Source organism: Nuphar pumila, chromosome 13 (assembly GCF_984573655.1).
Source record: "Nuphar pumila chromosome 13, dmNupPumi1.hap1.1, whole genome shotgun sequence".
Lineage (NCBI taxonomy): Eukaryota > Viridiplantae > Streptophyta > Magnoliopsida > Nymphaeales > Nymphaeaceae > Nuphar > Nuphar pumila.
The window spans coordinates 98613731-98631838 of record NC_143261.1 but is presented as its reverse complement, the minus strand read 5'-3'; the positions used below and the strand labels follow the sequence as shown (position 1 = coordinate 98631838).

The window sequence follows — 18108 nt, the reverse complement described above, 5'->3', positions numbered from 1 at the left end:
AAGTTGTCTAAATGGAGTAGGATCTTCAAGTCGTTCTCCATCATCAATTTTCATCTTAACATTAACTACTTCTGGAGTATCTACTTTCTTTTCATCTGAGATGCCGGACCTACAAACAATGTCAAAAGTAAATTTAGTTTGAGAAATCAAATACCCTCTAGGGGAATAAACAACTTCTATGCCGAGGAAATAACGTAATAGTCCTAGGTCAGACATCTCAAAATGAGTTTTAAGAAGAGTTTTGATATTAACAACTCCCTGTTTGTCACCTCCAGTGATGATCATATCATTCACATAAAGAAGAAGGATAATGATACCTGCATCAGATTGCTTAATAAACAAGGCAATGTCAGTCAAACAAGAACGAAAACCAATATTAGTCATAACATGACTAAACCTGTCATACCAGGCTTTTGGTGCTTGTTTAAGACCATAAAGCGCTTTCTCAAGACGAGGAATTTTACCCTTAGGAAGACTAATACCAGGAGGAGCTTCCATGTATACTTCTTCAACAACGCTCCCATTTAAGAATGCATTTTTAACGTCCATTTGAAATATAGGCCATTTCTTAATAGAGGCTAAGACAATTAAAGTTCGAACAGTGGTCATTCGAGCCACAGGAGCAAAGGTTTCCTCGTAATCAATGCCATACTCTTGAGCGTAGCCTTTGGCTACAAGACGTGCCTTGTATCTTTCTAGGGTCCCATCACTTTTGGTTTTGACTTTATAGACCCATCGATAACCTATAGGTTTTTTTCCAAGAGGTAGGTCTTGGATGGACCAAGTATTGACTTTTTCTAAAGCATCTAGCTCTAATTTCATAGCTTCAATCCATTCTGCATGATTTTTGGCTTCAAAATACGAGGAAGGTTCAACACAGGATTGAATTAAAGCAAGAGCTGCCCTATACGAGGGAGAAAAAGATTCATAGGACACAAACTTCCCGGGGGGTCTAGAGATTCTAGAAGTCCTACGAGGAGGAACTTCAGAAAATCTTTCTACCGCGCATGGAGGGCGTTGCTCTCCAATTCTTCGTCTTGAATACTGAAGACTAACATCCCTACTAGTTTGATCTTCAGTATAAAGATCAAAGCTAGTAGGGCTTTGATCATTGTCAAAACTATATTCAAAATCCTCTTCATCGGATTTGGAAGTTAAGTCAATTAAAAAGGAATATTCAGTAATATCCTTGTGTTTTTCACTTTAAAAAAAATTCTCCTTTTCAAGAAAAGTCACATTCCTTGACACATAATTTATTATTTTGAACATCGTAACATCTGTACCTTTTTTGGTTTTCGGCATATCCTAAAAAGGCACATGAGATTGCACGAGGGGAGAATTTATCGTTTTTGTTTGCAAATACAAAACATTTGCAACCAAATACTCTTAGTCTGGAGTAGTCTGGAGCTAAGGTATAAAGTTTTTCAACCGGAGATATGTTTTCTAAAGAAGAAGATGGCATTCGGTTTATGAGATAAGTAGCAGTTAAAGCTGCTTTTGCCCAAAACCCTTTTAATGTGACGATGTTTGCGTTCTGCAAGACCATTCTGTTGCGGGGTGTTTGGGCAAGATCGTTGATGAATAATGTCATATGGAATAATATAGTTTTTAAACTCTCTAGACATAAATTCTCCCCCTGAATCAGTGCGAAAAATGGAGACATTACTTTGAAATTTGTTTGTGACCATTTTATGAAATATTTGAAAGTGAGTAAAAACTTCGGATTTATGTTTAAGAAAATAAATCCAAGTATGTCTAGTAAAATCATCTATAAAGATGACATAATATGCAAAACCACCTTTAGAAATTATTGGTGCGGATCCCCAAACATCCGAATGTATTAACTCAAGTGGTTTTGAAGAGACAAAAGTTCTACTAGAGAAAGGTAATCTTTTCATTTTTCCAAGAATGCAGTCTTTACAAGCAAAATTTTCAGATTTACAAAACTTCCCCAAATTTGGAAAATATTGGATTTTAGACATATGAGGATGGCCAAGTCTTTTGTGCCATAAGTCTGTTTCCAATTTTTGAACATTTAAGCAAAAAACATTCTTGGGTAGCTCCAAAAAATCCATGTAATATAGTTCTTCTCTATGGCCTTCCTCAATCAGCTTCCCTGACTGGCGATCCTGTATCCAGCAACCATCAGAAGAGAAGAATATATTACATCCATAATCAGAAATTTGAGAAACAGATAAGAGATTCAAATTAAGTTTTGAGATATATCTAACTTCTGGAACACAAAAAGTTTTGTGTTTTTCAAAACACCCAATTCCCTTTATTTCAAGACATGTTTCATCTGCTGTAAAGACTTTTGAAATACTTGAGTTATTTTTAAGACATTCGGATACGCATTTATAATGTGGGGTCATATGAAATGAGACACCAGAATCTAAAAGCCAAGGAAAGTTACCTGGACCGGAAACAGATGCAACTGCCGCTCCAGTTGAGGCTTTAGTGGAAGAAGAGACCCCTTGAAGAAGAGGCTGAATGATCTCCATAAGTTGAGTCATAGAAACAGGTGCATCTTGATCTTTTGATTCTTCAACTGATGCAACCTTCTTTTTATCTCTTTTCTTTAATTTTGGACATTGAGGCCTATAATGCCCCAGTTCATGACAGTGATGACAAATCACCTTTCTTTTATCAAACTCGCCATTTTGCCTCCCAAAATGAGTTGGCCTGTAAGTGCGAGTGTGATTCCTAGGCCTAGATACAGCTAGGACGGAATCATCATCAGTTTTAGAGGAACCTTTTCGGAGACGATTTTCCTCCATTGTTAGTTCTTCAATAGTTTCAACAATGGAGGGAATCTTTCCCCGGTGAAGGAGGGCCGATTTGGTGGTTTTAAATTCCGGCCTTAACCCAATTATAAATTGGTAAAAGTGTTCAACATCAAGTTGCTTTTGGCGAAGCTCAATGTCTTTGGCACAATGCCACTTTGGTTCTAAGAGAGAAAATTCCTCCCAAAGTTCCGACAACCCATTGTAATATTCACGAATCGTTTTATCACCTTGAGTCATTATTCGAACCTTTTCTTGGAGGTTGCACACATGTGCAATATCTTTAAGGGAATACATATTTTTAAGGTATTCCCATGCCTTATCGACATGATCAAATTTGGCAAGGCTTGAACATTTTTTAATATCAATGCTATTGATAAGCCATGACATTATTTTTGCATGAGTCATTCTCCACTCTTTCCATTTTTTCTCATAAGAGGCTAGGGCTTTGATTTTCTCTTCTTCCGATAGAGGAATCTCTTTATCTCCCTCTTTTTTGGTAAGAGATAGTTTAGGTTTCGAATCGGAACCATCCACAGTCCCCCATAAACATTTTCCCTATATATGGTGCTTCATGATAGAAGCCCATGTTACATAATTCGTATCACTTAACTTCATGGGAATGATGGTGACTTTATCATTGTCATCCATCGATTACAAGGGGAGAAAAAAAATAGGGATAGAAGAGAACAATAAAAGAATGAAAAAAGAAAGGGATACAAGATGTGGAAGCTCTTCAAATGAAGTGATAAAACACTTCCCTTCAAGCAGCGAAACACTTTTGCAAAGGGCACGGAAACCGAGGCAACTTTGCTCCAAGATCTAATATTCCCGTAGCTTTGATACCATGTAATAAAATGGTGGTCTTCCACGAACGCCCTTGGAATGATCGAACGAAGTGTCTAAAAGACACTTTAAGCAAAGCCCTTAAAAAGGGTAAAATAGGAACAACACACACATAAATAAATAATTTTATTTATGTAAAAAGAATGCTTGAAAAGCATTACAAGAAGTGAAGTTTACAAGGGGGCTGCACCCCTATTTATACAAGAGCTCTCCCTTCTAGCTGTTGGTCTAGTCCAACGGCTAGAAATCTAGCTGTTGGACTAGTTCCAACAGCTAGTATTTTGTTAAGTTCCAAGTGGAACTTAACCAAACTAGATATTATCTAGTTCGATATGAACTAGATAATATTTATTGTACAATAAATTAAAAGAAAATAAAAAATAAAAAATAAAAACAATAAATATATATAATAATAACAATATATTATTATTATTATATATATCTATATTACATTTTAACAGGTGCGACACAGGTGCGGCGCAATTTCAAAAATTTTGGACACGGGGACACTTCTATATATATATATATATCCAGTGTGTGCATATATGTGGATATTGTCCTCTAAAGTTTGGCACCAGCATGAATGTTTTTACAAACTTTGCAAATTGTACTTTTGCCCTTGCAGAAAGTGGGGTCGAGGGCTCCCCTCGACGCGGGTCCCGCTGCGCGGTCAGCGGGTGGGAGTCCGGGGGGGCCGTAGGGGGGCAGCGCCCCCCAAAATTTTTTTTTGGGTCTTATGTTTGAGACTCATGCTGTATATATAGATTTTTTAAAAAATATATCAAAAGATCATTTTTTTTTGTTTTTTGCCCTAAAAATAAACATTTTTGGACTCAGTCAACGTTGATCGAGTCCAAAACAAGGACAAACTCGGCCTCGACTCGTTGACTGAGTCTGACTCAGCGTTGACCGAGTCCGGCCCGTGTCCGAAGCCGCACCCGTGTCGGGGCGTGTCGACTCGGGTGCGGCGCCTCCCTAGCCGAGTCCGCGTGACTTAGATAAAAAATATATAGATTTTATTGAGTGTTTGAAAACAAGCTTGAAATACAAGAGGGGTTTGCCCCCTATATATACACCACACATATGCATAGAGGCCATTGGGACCACCCTAACAACCAGAAATAGAGCCGTTGGGGAGGTCCCAACGACTCTATAGGATCTAGACCATAATGCCCTTAGCTTTTAGCTAAAGCAAGGTTGTAAGTAGCGTATCGTTACCCGTATCGGTCGAGTCAATAGTTACACTATATTGTATTGTGTTGTAAACATATCATAAAATTTTAATAAGAAATTTCAAAATAATCCAAAAAATCAAGAAAAATAAAGAAAAACCAAGAACAATCAGAAAAAATTAGTGAAAATTCTAAAAAAACCACATCACATGAAATAATGATGAATTGCACAAAATATAGAATCATAGAATCATAGAATCATAAAATCACATCACATATGAATCATTTATGTCTCTATGAACCGCATAAGATATCATCAAACATCAACTAATATAGAATCATAGATAATATTGCATGCATATCTCACAAGAAAAATGCAAAATATTAAATATCTTGCAATTAAGAACATACCACAAGACTCTTGCTTTTATATTACATAAAAAAACCAAAATAATCAAGTTTATGAACAATTAAGTATTAAATAACCAAGTTTTTTAATAAAACATGATATATCAATAATCATAATTATCTTCATCATCAATATCTTTTTCTTCTCCTCCTCCTTTGACATCCATATCATCTCCAAGATACATGGGGTCTTCATCATTTACCTCTTGTGCTCCTTCCATGTTAATCTACTTATCAAAAGAGTCTCTGCTTCTTTTTCAACTCATGCATCCAATTCATCAAAATATTCCAAACTAATGGGATTGAATTGCTCTTTGTATTTCCTTGCTCATAACTTTTCGATTTGCCTAAAAGGACATGAAAAAATTAAAATTAGTTGTGTTTTTTAATGAAAATGACAAATAAACTTTATAAGCCTCAGTCGTAAATTGTAGCCAACTAAGATGAGGTCATTGAGCCTTTGTTGCCCAAATCTATTTATTTTTTTGGTATGGATTCACTCAAAGACACTTCAATTTCTCTCTCATCTACTTGCACTATATGTTTGGCTAAGAATGCGAATGACAAAAACTCTCAAATTTGGAACATTACTTCTAAACCTGACCCACCACATGTCTGCAAAAAATAAGAAAATGGGAAATCAATAAGACAATAATTGCAGATCTCTCTATATCATACAATATATTTTCATATTTTTATTTCTTTATGAATTTGATCTTGAATGTTATAATCGGGGTTCAACCTTTCGATGCAATCCAAAAGTCCCTTGTTCACTTCCCTATCCATGTTATAATCATGAATACACCCGATACGAGTACGACGCGATACGAGTGTGTATCATATCGTAAACCTCAAAAATGATGATACGTATCGTACGATACGACACAATATCGACAACCTTGAGCTAAAGGACACTATGTTAAGTAAATAGAAAAAGAAAAGAAAAGGACTAATGTGCCCCTAATGGTCACAACCTATTACAATAAAGAAAATGACTAAAATATCCCTAATGGGTATTTCTTATTATATCAAAAGAAATATATATATATATATATATACTTTTATTCATATATAAATATGTATATATATATATGTACATACACATGAATAAAAGTATATATATATATATATACTTTAACGTGGGTCAGACGAGAATTTACCTGGACCATTGACACCGATATCGCTGATATTTTGAAAATATCGCGATATTATTGGCTATTTCAAGGTAGCCGATAATATCAGGAATATATCACGATATTTTCAAGATATTGCCAGAAACAAAATATCATGATATTTTTTGAGATTTTTTTTAAATTTTAAGTTTACATTTCCTATTTTTTGTTTCTTTTATATTTTAAAATCTTTAAAACATGTCTCTTTATATATTTGAAAGAAAAATAATGCAAAACTTATTGTTTTCTTAGCTTTTTTGTTGTTATTTATATATTTTTTTAAATTCCCTAGATTTTCCAGAGATATTCCTGAGATTTATCAACTTTTGAAAATCTCTCCGAGAAATACCCTTGTCAAGAAATTGTAATGAAATCGATCCAATCCAATAAACATGCAAGCGCACACTTTCAATCAAGTAGAATACTTGATTGAATCATCAAACTACCCACACAAGGGTCAAATAAGTTTGTTATTGCGTGCACCCAACTGTCACACAATGGTCACATTTGTGACGGTTGGGGCAGCTCCAACAACCACATGGAGCTGTCTTTTTCATGACAAAAGTCAAAAACCAAAAAAGATAAAAATACAAGAAAAGTAAAATACAAAAAGAAATAAAAATGTTAGCCCCTAATGGGCTGAAGCCTATTCAATGAAAGGACTGAAATACCCCTGATGGGTATTTCAGTTTAGATAGTTATATATATACAAACGAATATATATATAAATATGAATAAATAAATATATATAAATATAAATAAATAAATAAATAAAATAAATAAATAAATAAATATATATAGCTTAACCAGTGTTATAAAAAATGCGCCTTGAGGCGCGGCCCTTTATGCCTCAAGGCGCAAGCCTGAGGCGCAAAAAAAAATAATTTTTTTACAACAAGATTTCTGAACCATAATCAAAAAGATTTTTGTAGGTTAATCTCATATATTTTCCAGTTATTTCATTTATGTAATAAGTTTCTTAGTATATTACTATATTTTAACTTTTGTTGGTTACTCTCGTATACTTTTCAGTTATTTCAGTCATGTAATTAGTTTCTTAATATATTTTAACTTTTGTTGGTTAATTTCATATATTTTTCGGTTATATAATCAGTTTTTTAGTTACTTTTATATGTTAATCTCATATTTTTTAGAATAATCTCATATATTTTAACTTTTGTAGGTTAATCTCATATATTTTTCAGTTATTTCAGTTATGTAATCAGTTCTTAGTATATTTTAACTTTTGTTGGTTAATCTCATATATTTTCCAGTTACGTAATCAGTTTTTAGTTACTTTTATATGATAATCTCATATTTTTTAGAATAATCTCATATATTTTAACTTTTGTAGGTTAATCTCATATATTTTCCAGTTATTTCAGTTATGTAATCAGTTTCTTAGTATATTTTAACTTTTGTTAGTTAATCTCATATATTTTCCAGTTATGTAATCAGTTTTTTAGTTTTATATGTTAATCTCATATATTTTCCAGTTATGTAATCAGTTTTTAAGTTACTTTTATATGTTCATCTCATATTTTTTAGAATAATCTCATATATTTTAACTTTTGTTGGTTAATCTCATATATTTTCCAGTTATGTAAACGGTTTCTTAGTATATTTTTTCTTTTATTGGTTAATCTCATATATTTTCCAGTTATGTAATCATTTTTTTAGTTACTTTTATATGTTAATCTCATATTTTTTAGAATAATCTCATATATTTTAACTTTTGTAGGTTAATCTCATATATTTTCCCATTATTTTAGTTATATAATAAGTTTCTTAGTATATTTTAACTTTTTTTGGTTAATCTCTTATATTTTCCAATTATATAATCAGTTTTTAGTTACTTTTATATGTTAATCTCATATTTTTTAGTACTTATTTGAGATTTTCTATTTCTTATTGGTTGTTATTTTATCAATAAAGCATTTCTTTATTCATTTGTATTTTTAGATATTTTTTTAAATAATTTTTTAAAAGTTTTAAATTTTTTTTGAGGCTTACACTTTATGCCTCAAGGCCTATGCCTCACCTCAGTTTTTGGTGGAGTCCCTCGCTACGCCTCAACGCTTTTCACAACACTGAGCTTAACATATCTTAACACCCCCCCTCAAACTCATGGTGAGACAATCGAGAGTTTGCCAAGTAAGAACTGAAATCGAGGTGACAAAATCACTTTAGTGAAGAAGTTCACTAGTTGGTACTCTAAGGGAACGTAAGGCAATGTGATGGTCTTCTTCAGAAATTCTTCACGGACATAGTGGTAATCCATTTTAATATGTTTTGTCCTCTCATGAAATGTATGATTTCTTGCAATGTAGACTGCGCTCTTGTTGTCACAACATAGTATGAAGGGTTCTGCAATGTGAATTCTCAGGTCTTCTAGTAGTTGCCACAACTGTACTAACTCCGATGTGGTTTTTGTCATGACACAATATTCAGCTTCAGTGGAGGAAAGCGATACCTTCTGTTGCTTCTTGCATCGCCATGAAATTAAGGAATCATCTACAAACACACATAAACTAGTCGTTGGGCGTCTATCATTTATATCTCCTCCCTAATCAGAATATGCAATGACTTCTAACGAGGAAGATGATGATAAAAATAATCCATGATTGATGGATTTCTTAATATATCTAACGATTCTCGTTATATCACTCATATGCACTGTAGTGGTAGCATGCTGAAATTTACTAACAGAATGAATAACATGAGATATATCAAGACGAGTAATAGAAAGATAAGACAACGCTCTAATCATTTGTTTGTAGGGAGTTGGATCTTGTAGAGACTCGCCATCAACTTTTTTCATTTTGGCATTTATGACCTTCGGAGTATCAACCCGTTTTTTATCCGAGAGTCCAGATCATTCAATGATCTCTGTTGTATACTTAGTCTGTGATAGAAAATAACCACGATGTAAGTAGGTAACTTCTATTTCAAGAAAATACCGCAAAAAGCCAAGATCTGTCATTATCAAAGTTGGTTTTAAGCACATCTTTGATAAGATTAACTCTCTGCGTATCACCTCCTGTGATTATCATGTCATCTACATAAAATAGTAATATCACTATCCATGCATTAAAAGACTTAACAAACAACGCAGTGTCAGTAAAACAAGAATTAAAATGAAGTTGTGTCATCACATTACTGAACCTATCATAACAAGCTTTTGGAGTTTGTTTTAAGCCATATAAGGCTTTGCGCAATCGAAAAGTTTTCCCATGTGTTAAGTTCAAGCCTGGTGGGGGGTCCATGTAAACCTCCTCGTCCAAATTACCATTAAAAACACATTCTTTACATCCATTTGAAATATAAGTCATTTTTTAATCGAGGCTATAGCAATGAGACTTCTAACAGTTGTCATTCGAGCAACTAGAGCAAACATCTCATCGTAGTCAATTTCATATTCTTGACTGTATCCCTTGGCTACTAACCTAGCTTTGTATCGTTCTAATGTTTCTTCACATTTGGTTTTTATCTTGTACACCCATCTACATCCTATAGTTTTTCTTCCTTTAGGTAATGTTTGGATTTCTCAAGTTTTTGCTTTTTAGAAGGCTTCTAATTCATCATTCATGGCCTTAATCCATTTTAGATGATGTTTATCCTCAAGATAAGATTGTGGTTCAGAATATGAGTGTATGACCATTAGGCATGATCTATACCTTGGTTCAAAGAAATCATAGATACATATCTACTAGGGGCTTTTGAAATTCTTATGGATTTTCTAAGACTAGAAGAATCTACTTCTTGATTTTGAGAATATCTTTCTAAAGCACATGGTGGGTGATCTTCTGTACGTCGAGCATATGTTTGTATATCATTGTGAGATGGGTCTATATCATTAAGACCCCCATTCAGACTCTCATTTGCATTATGCGTGTCTTTATTTCTACTCTCATGTGTGTCATGAATATTTTCACACCGTTCATGTTCATTGACAAGGTAAAAAAGGAACGAGTAGTCACAACTTTCTTGGATTTTTTCGTTGCAAAAACCAATTTTATTTTCAAGTGACATTTCGAGAAACATACAATTTGTTTCTTTCAATGCAATAACATTTATATCCCTATGTCACATGGGTGCGAGTGTGACACTTTCAAAAAACTTGGGTGCGGGGGTGCGGCAAAAATATAAAAAATTATATATATATATAAAGTCCAAAAGTTGGACATAAATGACCCTGAGTGCGTTGACTGCACCCAGGGTCAGGTTGACCGCATCGGGTGCAGGTGTGGGTGCGATGCGGATGCGGCACCTAGTTGAAGAGTCCCTGTAACATAGCTATATCCCTTTTGGCTTTTGCCATAGCCTAAAAAAATACAAGGGATTGCTTTTGGAGAAAATTTGTCATTCTTATTGGTAAGGACAAAACTTTTGCATCCAAATACCCCTAACCTTTTATAATCGGGAGATGTTTTAAATTTTTTTTTAATAAGAGAGATATTTTCAATGTTTTGGAAGACATTTTATTTATCAAACATACTGCCGTAAGGGCGACTTCGACCTAAAAAGCTTTTGAAACATTTCTAGATACAATAAGTATTCTAGTGGTTTCAATAATGTGTCAATGTTTTCTCTCGGCTAGTCCATTTTGTTCAGGAGTGTATGGACACGATTTTTTGGTAAACAATCCCATTTAGGCCAAGATAATTTTCAAATTCTTTTGACACAAATTCTCCGATGTTATCGGTTCTAAAGATTTGAATATTAGTTTTAAATTGATTCTTAATATAACAATGAAATGTTTTAAAACACTCAAATATTTTTTATTTTTGTTTTAGAAAAAATATCCAAAAACGTCTACTATGGTCATCTACAAACACAACATAATAGGATACCCTTCATTTGGATACGATTGGAGCCGGTCCCCATACAACTGAATATACTAACTCAAATGGGTTCTTAGTTATAAAATGTCTTGGTCCAAAGGGCAAAAACTTCATTTGCCAAGAATGCAATCTTCATACACAAAATCTCTTTCTTTATAATTTGAAAGAAATGAAAACAAGTGTAATTTGGTTACACTAGGATTTACTAGTCTTTTGTGCCAAATTTCTATATCTTTATTTTTCACAAAATTACAAACCGGTTGTTTTGGTAACTCAAGCTTGTCCACGACATAGAGATCTCCTCTTCTATGGCCTCGCCCAATCGGCTTCCCGGACTGGAGATCTTGTATTAGACAATCATTAGATGAAAACAATACTTTGCAACCATGGTTCGTAATTTGATAAATCGATAAAAATCTAAATTTAATTTTGGTACTATTATAATATTTGGTATGTGAAAGATTGAATGTTTTTTGAAAAATCTCAAAACTTTTGATTTTCAAAGATGTTCCATCGGCAGTTGAAACATAAGGAATCATTTGGGTTAAACTTACATTCGGACAATATGGACTCATTTGGTGTCATATGAAAAAGAAACACCGAAGTCAAGGATCCAAGAAGTCTTACCATGGTCACCACTTGTAGATATGATCACTCTCGAAAAAGAGAAAGCTTGAGCTTTAAGTATGGGTTATAGCGCCTTCATTAGTTGAGCCAAAGAGAGCGAGTCAATGCATTTGGAGTTGTCTATATCACTCCTTTCAACCGAAGCAACTCTTTTGTCTTCTTTATGATCATCTTTCTTTCTTTTGGGACAAAAAAACTTGATATATTTCAGTTTGTAACAATGATAACAAAATATCTTTCCACCTTTTATGTATTCATGATCACCCATCTTTTCATTCTTTTCATAGTTGTTGGGGTTTCTTCCATTCTCATTTTTTATAAAATGAGGAGGTTTGTAGCTTCTAGTATGATTATTGGGCTTTGACATAATAAACACAATTTTTTCGTCTTTTAAAGCGGAAGGCTTTTTCAATCTATTTTCCTCCATAGTCAATTCTTCAAGAGTTTCCACTATGGATGATATACCTTTTCTACGAAGGAGAGCCGACTTAGTTCCTTCAAATTCAGGTCTAATCTCATTAATAAATTGGTAAAAATGTTTCATTTTAATTTGGTTTTTACGGAGTTCATCTTGTGGGAAATGCCATTTTGGCTCAAGAAGAGCCAATTCATCCCAAAGAAGAGAGAGTGCTATTCCCTACTGCTCGTATCTTCTTGAGTCATGGTTCTTACCTTGTTTTGTACATTATATATGTGTACAATATCTTTAAGACTATACATGTCTTTAAGATATTTCACGCATCACTAGTGAAATCAAATTTCGCTAAACTAAAACACTTGTGAATGTCCACACTATTGATGAGCCATCCAATTATCTTGGAATGACCTATCTTCTATTCTTTCCATCTTTTTTCATAGTTAGAAGCGGCTTTACCCATTTCTTCTCTTTCAAGATCAACTTTCTTCCCATTCTCAATTTTTGTAAGAATGAGTTTAGGCTTTTTTTCGGTACCGTCCACCAAACCCCATAGTCCTTTTTTCTATATTTTATGTTTCACTATGGATGCCCACATCACATAGTTTGTATCATTTAGGCGTACGGGAATAGAGACTATTACTTCCCTCATTCTCCATTTCTTTACAATGTGAAGAGAAAAGAGAAAGAAAAAGTAATATAAGATTTGCTTGAGCGATGGTGCACTTTCCGATGCAACAATCGACGATTCGTTGTATCCGCCAAGCTCACGATCCTCCTCTTGATATTATCACGATCTTTCCTCTAAAAAAATGCTTTTTGACCCGCAAAGCTCTGATACCATGTAATGAAATGGATCCAATCCAATAAACATGAAAGAACACACTTTCAATCAAGCTGTCACATGGGTGTGGGTGCGGCGATGCAGCACTTTCAAAAAACTTCGGTGCGGGGGTGTGGGAGGGAAAAAATATAAAAAATTATATATATATATATATATATATATATATAGTGAGAATCGAATCTTGGATCATGATTTTTTTAATGAAAAAATATGTTTTTATGAGAAAAAAACTGATACCTTAATACTTCATAGCCATTGATTTTGATTCTTGAATCACCGAAAAAACCTGTATACAGGTCAGATTCCTGTGATTCTGGTTCCCACTAAACAAAACCTATATATCACATCTATGGTGTTGAATGTGAGAAAAACACCAAAAAGCTGTGATTTTGAGCTGAGAACAAGAAATTGGGCCAGAGGGGAGAGAGAGATTGAGAATACGTACTGGACTTCGGTGGTAGCTTGAGGTCGGCGTCGGGGTAGGGAGACGGGTCGCAGCGTCGCGGTCGGGCGTTTTTTTTTAAAGTTCAAAAGTTGGACATATATGACCCTAGGTGCGTTGACCACACCCAGGGTCGGGTTGACTGCACTAGGTGCCGCACCCGCGTTGCATCGCGTCGACGCGGGTGGCCGAATCCCTGTGACATAGCAATCAAGTAGAATACTTGATTGAATCATCAAACCACCCACACAAGGGTCAAATAAGTTTGTTATTGGATAGAGACACTCATCAAATGAGTTTAAGAAATACAAGGCCAAAAGGGCCTATTTATAATACAATGACGGGCCAAAGGGGGCAGCCCCATGTAGCCGTTGGGTCTGCTCCAACAGCCACATGGAGCTGTCCTTTTCATGACAAAAGTCAAAAAACAAAAAGATAAAAATACAAGAAAAGTAAAATGCAAAAAGAAATAAAAATGTCAGCCCCTAATGGGCTGACACCTATTCAATGAAAAGACCGAAATACCCCTGATGGGTATTTCGGTTATATATATATATAGCTTAACATATCTTAACAAAAATTACCTTTAACAATACAGGTGACTGACTTGGACCAACTTAGTTACACCCCTCATAAATAATAGAATTGAAAATGGCTGGATAAATAGGTGAGGATAGACCTGATACTACAGGTTCCAACTTTTGAAGGGTGGGTTAGGTTTCAGATCTGACCCTATATTACTGGATCAAAGAAAAGGAATAAAAGACACTGTTTTTTAAGAAAAAAATGTAAACGAGTACCATAATGACTCAAAACCATTCACATATGCCTATCGAGTTCTCATCCAGATCTGAATAATCCCTGACACTATCTATTCCACATGTGGACTAGATTATGATATACACTATCTGGATCAGTTAATGTGAGTTATATTCAGTTGGGACCTGATCTAGAACGCCAACCTGTTTCATCCTAGTGAATAGGGCAAAAATCATAATTGAGGAGAATGCATCAAAGCCAGAAAGGAGTTTGGAATTAAGGACAAAAAGGCCATTTTAATTGAGTTTGAAGATAAGGGCATCACATTCCAACTTTTCTGAGGGTAAAAATGAAGTTTTCAACACATGAGTTAGTGTTGACTCAGGGTTAAGCTACGGGTGGTTGACAATTGGGTGCATTTGCTTAAGGGTGAGAATACTTTGGTGGGTATTTGAAAAGCTAAAAAACTTTGGTGGTCATATTAGATAGAGGTAAAACTTTGGTGGTTATTTGAAAATTACCCTATATTTTACGTATATGTTTTTGTTTCTTTTATAATTTTAAAACTTCTCTAATTGTTTTTTATATTTTTGCAAAAAATACTATAAAAACTATTATTTCTTATCTTTTTTATTATTCTTTATATTTTTTTATTTTTAAAACTTTTGATATTTTCCCGATATTTTTTCAAGAAAAACAACTTTTTTGAAAAAAAAACATCCGAGAAAAACCTTGCTGAGAAAATGCCGAGAATGATATTGGTGACTATTGATTGGATCAAAACAACCTGCACCACAGAGATCGAGGCATCAAACTTATGTAATAAAACATTACCCATATATATATATATATATATATATATATATATATATATATATATATATATATATATAGAGAGAGAGAGAGAGAGAGAGAGAGAGAGAGAGAGAGAGAGACACTCTAAAAAATAGCCCGTCCTCACAAACAGGCTTACATGCACATGTAGATCAAACATGAGTAAACTCACACACATTGATCAAATATGATGAAGCTAAATCTAGTAATCTCTCTCTCTCTCTCTCTCTCTCTCTCGTGCCATAGGATCCCATTTAAGTAGCTTTCCTAATTTTTCTCTACTAAAATACATTTAAACACAACCGATTTAGTAAATGACAATAAAAACCACAACAATCACCCCGTCATTTTATAAGATGTTACGTGACGTGGGTATTCCATTAAAAACAAAGAAAGTTTAATTTAGTAAATTACATTCAACTCAAATCACTCTCCTTTGTCATTTTTAAAATGTTGCAATTCCACTAACTTTTGGCTCCCTAATGCCCCTCATTGCTCCTTTATAAGTAATATAGATATATGTGTGGGAAGTCTTTGGTGCCCACTTCCATACGGTATCAATGAGTTGAAAGTCATGGGTACAAGTCGTTTCAACTCAATACCATAGATGTGGTCTACATGGTTTGTTTAGGCTCAGTCCGACACTGTAGATGTTGTCTATGACATCTTTTTTGTTTTTTTTTGAATGTCTTCTATTAAATCCTTGATTCATGATGTTGAATACTTGAAATTTTAATTTGAAATATCTTGTTTATACACTTAGATATTGTTGTTTATGTTGCTAGAATTTCAGATACTGTGCATCCTATCATTTGCATTTTAGTGAGTCTGGCATGTTACTAAACATGATATTACAGTTGCCTTTTGAAAATTTCTTCTATGATTGTTCTTTTGCCTTATTTGAGAAAAAGTTTCCAGACAGGAATTGCACGCAAAATGCATTTTATTGCCTTGCCTATATCATTTTACAGCATATAGGAAGTTTCAATTTGAAAGAGCTTGTTCATACACTTCAAAATTGTTATTTATTTTGCTATAAAATCAGACGCTATGCATCCTCTCACTTACATTTTAGTCTGGCATGTGACCAGACATGATACACATATCTTGTACAATTTCCTTTTGCATGTATCTTCTATGATTGAGATTTGCACTCACAATGTTTCTTTTGCCTTTAGCTTTTCTCAGGCTTTTGCAGGAATTGCGTGTGAAATGCATTTATTGTCTTTATATATATCATGTTACTGCATTGAGGAAATTTCAGTTCCAGATATATGAATTAATTTTATGGATACCCTAATACTTAACTACTGACACGAGTTGACTGTTGAAATACCCATGCTTTATTAAACTAAAGTAGGAGTTGAAGTCTAACGTTGGTCATTTTGTGCAAATTTATAACTGGAGTTTGAGTTGAAACTAGATGATACAGATCCTATTTAATCGACTAGTGTGGGCATGGATTTGACTTTGATTGGGCTGACAAAGGCCTGATGCTATGAGGGACCCCCCCACCACACACACACACACACACACACACACACACACACGTAAGGGTTTATCTAAGTTTGAACCCTTTGTATTAACTTTAGGAGTGTTCAGCGAACATGAATTTACCACCTGCCTTCCAAGATGGTGGCACTTTTGAAATCAAGATTGTTACTTTATGAGTTTTTGTGGGAAGAGTAAAAAGTAATGACCAGTAGTTTAGAAATCTTACTGAACCACAACAATTATTTGTATTCTTATTGGGGAGGAACCCACAACATGGCTGCGTGATCATGAAACTGAACTAGGGGAGTGGCCTTCTGGAGGTTGGGCTTTAAATCTGTAGGCCAGTTCTCTGAACTAGCCAATCTATGAGATTCCTTGAAGTTGGAGTTCACTTCTTATTTTTCAAACCAAATACCAATGATAAGTGAATATCAAACATCAAAATAGAGATTTGATGATCCTCTAAACCAATGTCCTCTTCGTGAAATCCAATTACTTCAGATGTTGTCTATGGTCTGGTTATGAACAGTTTGATAGTTGCATAATTGAATGCTTTGTTCTGCATGAAATAAATCTGATTTCATTTAAATAACAGCTGTGCTTATGTAATATCTTGTTTGATGACAATTTTGTGCCACAACGATATGTAGATTATGTTTCCCAGTTATTTATGTAAAACACATTGTCTCAAGTGGTGTTTAAGACTAGTCTGAAGCATATTCATGTTTTCGTGGTGTTCACCAAATTTCTTCTAGCATCTTGATTTGCAAGTTTGATGTTTCTCTAATTTGTCATGGTTTTTGTGTTGGTCCAAACAGTAAGTGATGGCACAAAAAACATGTGTACAAAGTTTATGGTTCTCGCATCTTTATTTTGCTTCCAAATTTGAATTTCAATAATTTGCTTTGCCTATTGATGGAATAGGAATTGTTACGCAAGGAACACAATGGAGGTCATCAAGGCTTCTCATTATTGTTCGTGGCATTGGTTGGTATCTTGGGCATACTGGTGGGCTACCTTGTCAAGACATAGAATGCGGTTGCAGTTGTGGTATGTTTACAGTGGACTGGATTTTGAAACAGGTGAAATAGAGGCTTTTATATAGGCCCATGTTTTGTCCATCTGTTCTGCCGTTTCATGAGTGTATTTGCTCCCTTCTTTGTATGGTCTGTCATTGAGTTGAACTGGTTAATGACTGAAAGCACCCACTATAACATAAAAAAAAACTTCCATCTATTTTCTGTACCTATCCCGTTTCCTCATCTATTTAGAGTGTGTTCGATTGCTGGAGATAAATTCTCCCTTGGTGATTTTTACTTCCATGATAAACACTTCAGGAAGTTTTTATCCCAAGGAGAATTTATCTTGTGTTTGATGATATTGGAAAAAATATGTGGGAGAATTTATCCTGAGTTTGATTGTAAAAATGAACAAAGTTTAGCCCTTGTGGGGAATAAAAACGGTACAT

General features: G+C 34.2%; 1 protein-coding gene across 1 annotated transcript in view; it reads left to right on the top strand.

The window, feature by feature from the left end:
• LOC149819399 (vesicle-associated protein 1-3-like) overlaps positions 1-17882 on the top strand; it is a 36306-nt gene extending 18424 nt beyond the window's left edge. Inside the window, exon 8 of the mRNA XM_089984578.1 lies at positions 17565-17882. Within this exon, the coding sequence (XP_089840704.1) occupies positions 17565-17672 (108 nt within the window). The 3' untranslated portion in view covers positions 17673-17882. The remainder of the gene's footprint in view (positions 1-17564) is intronic.
• The last annotated feature ends 226 nt before the right edge of the window (positions 17883-18108 follow it).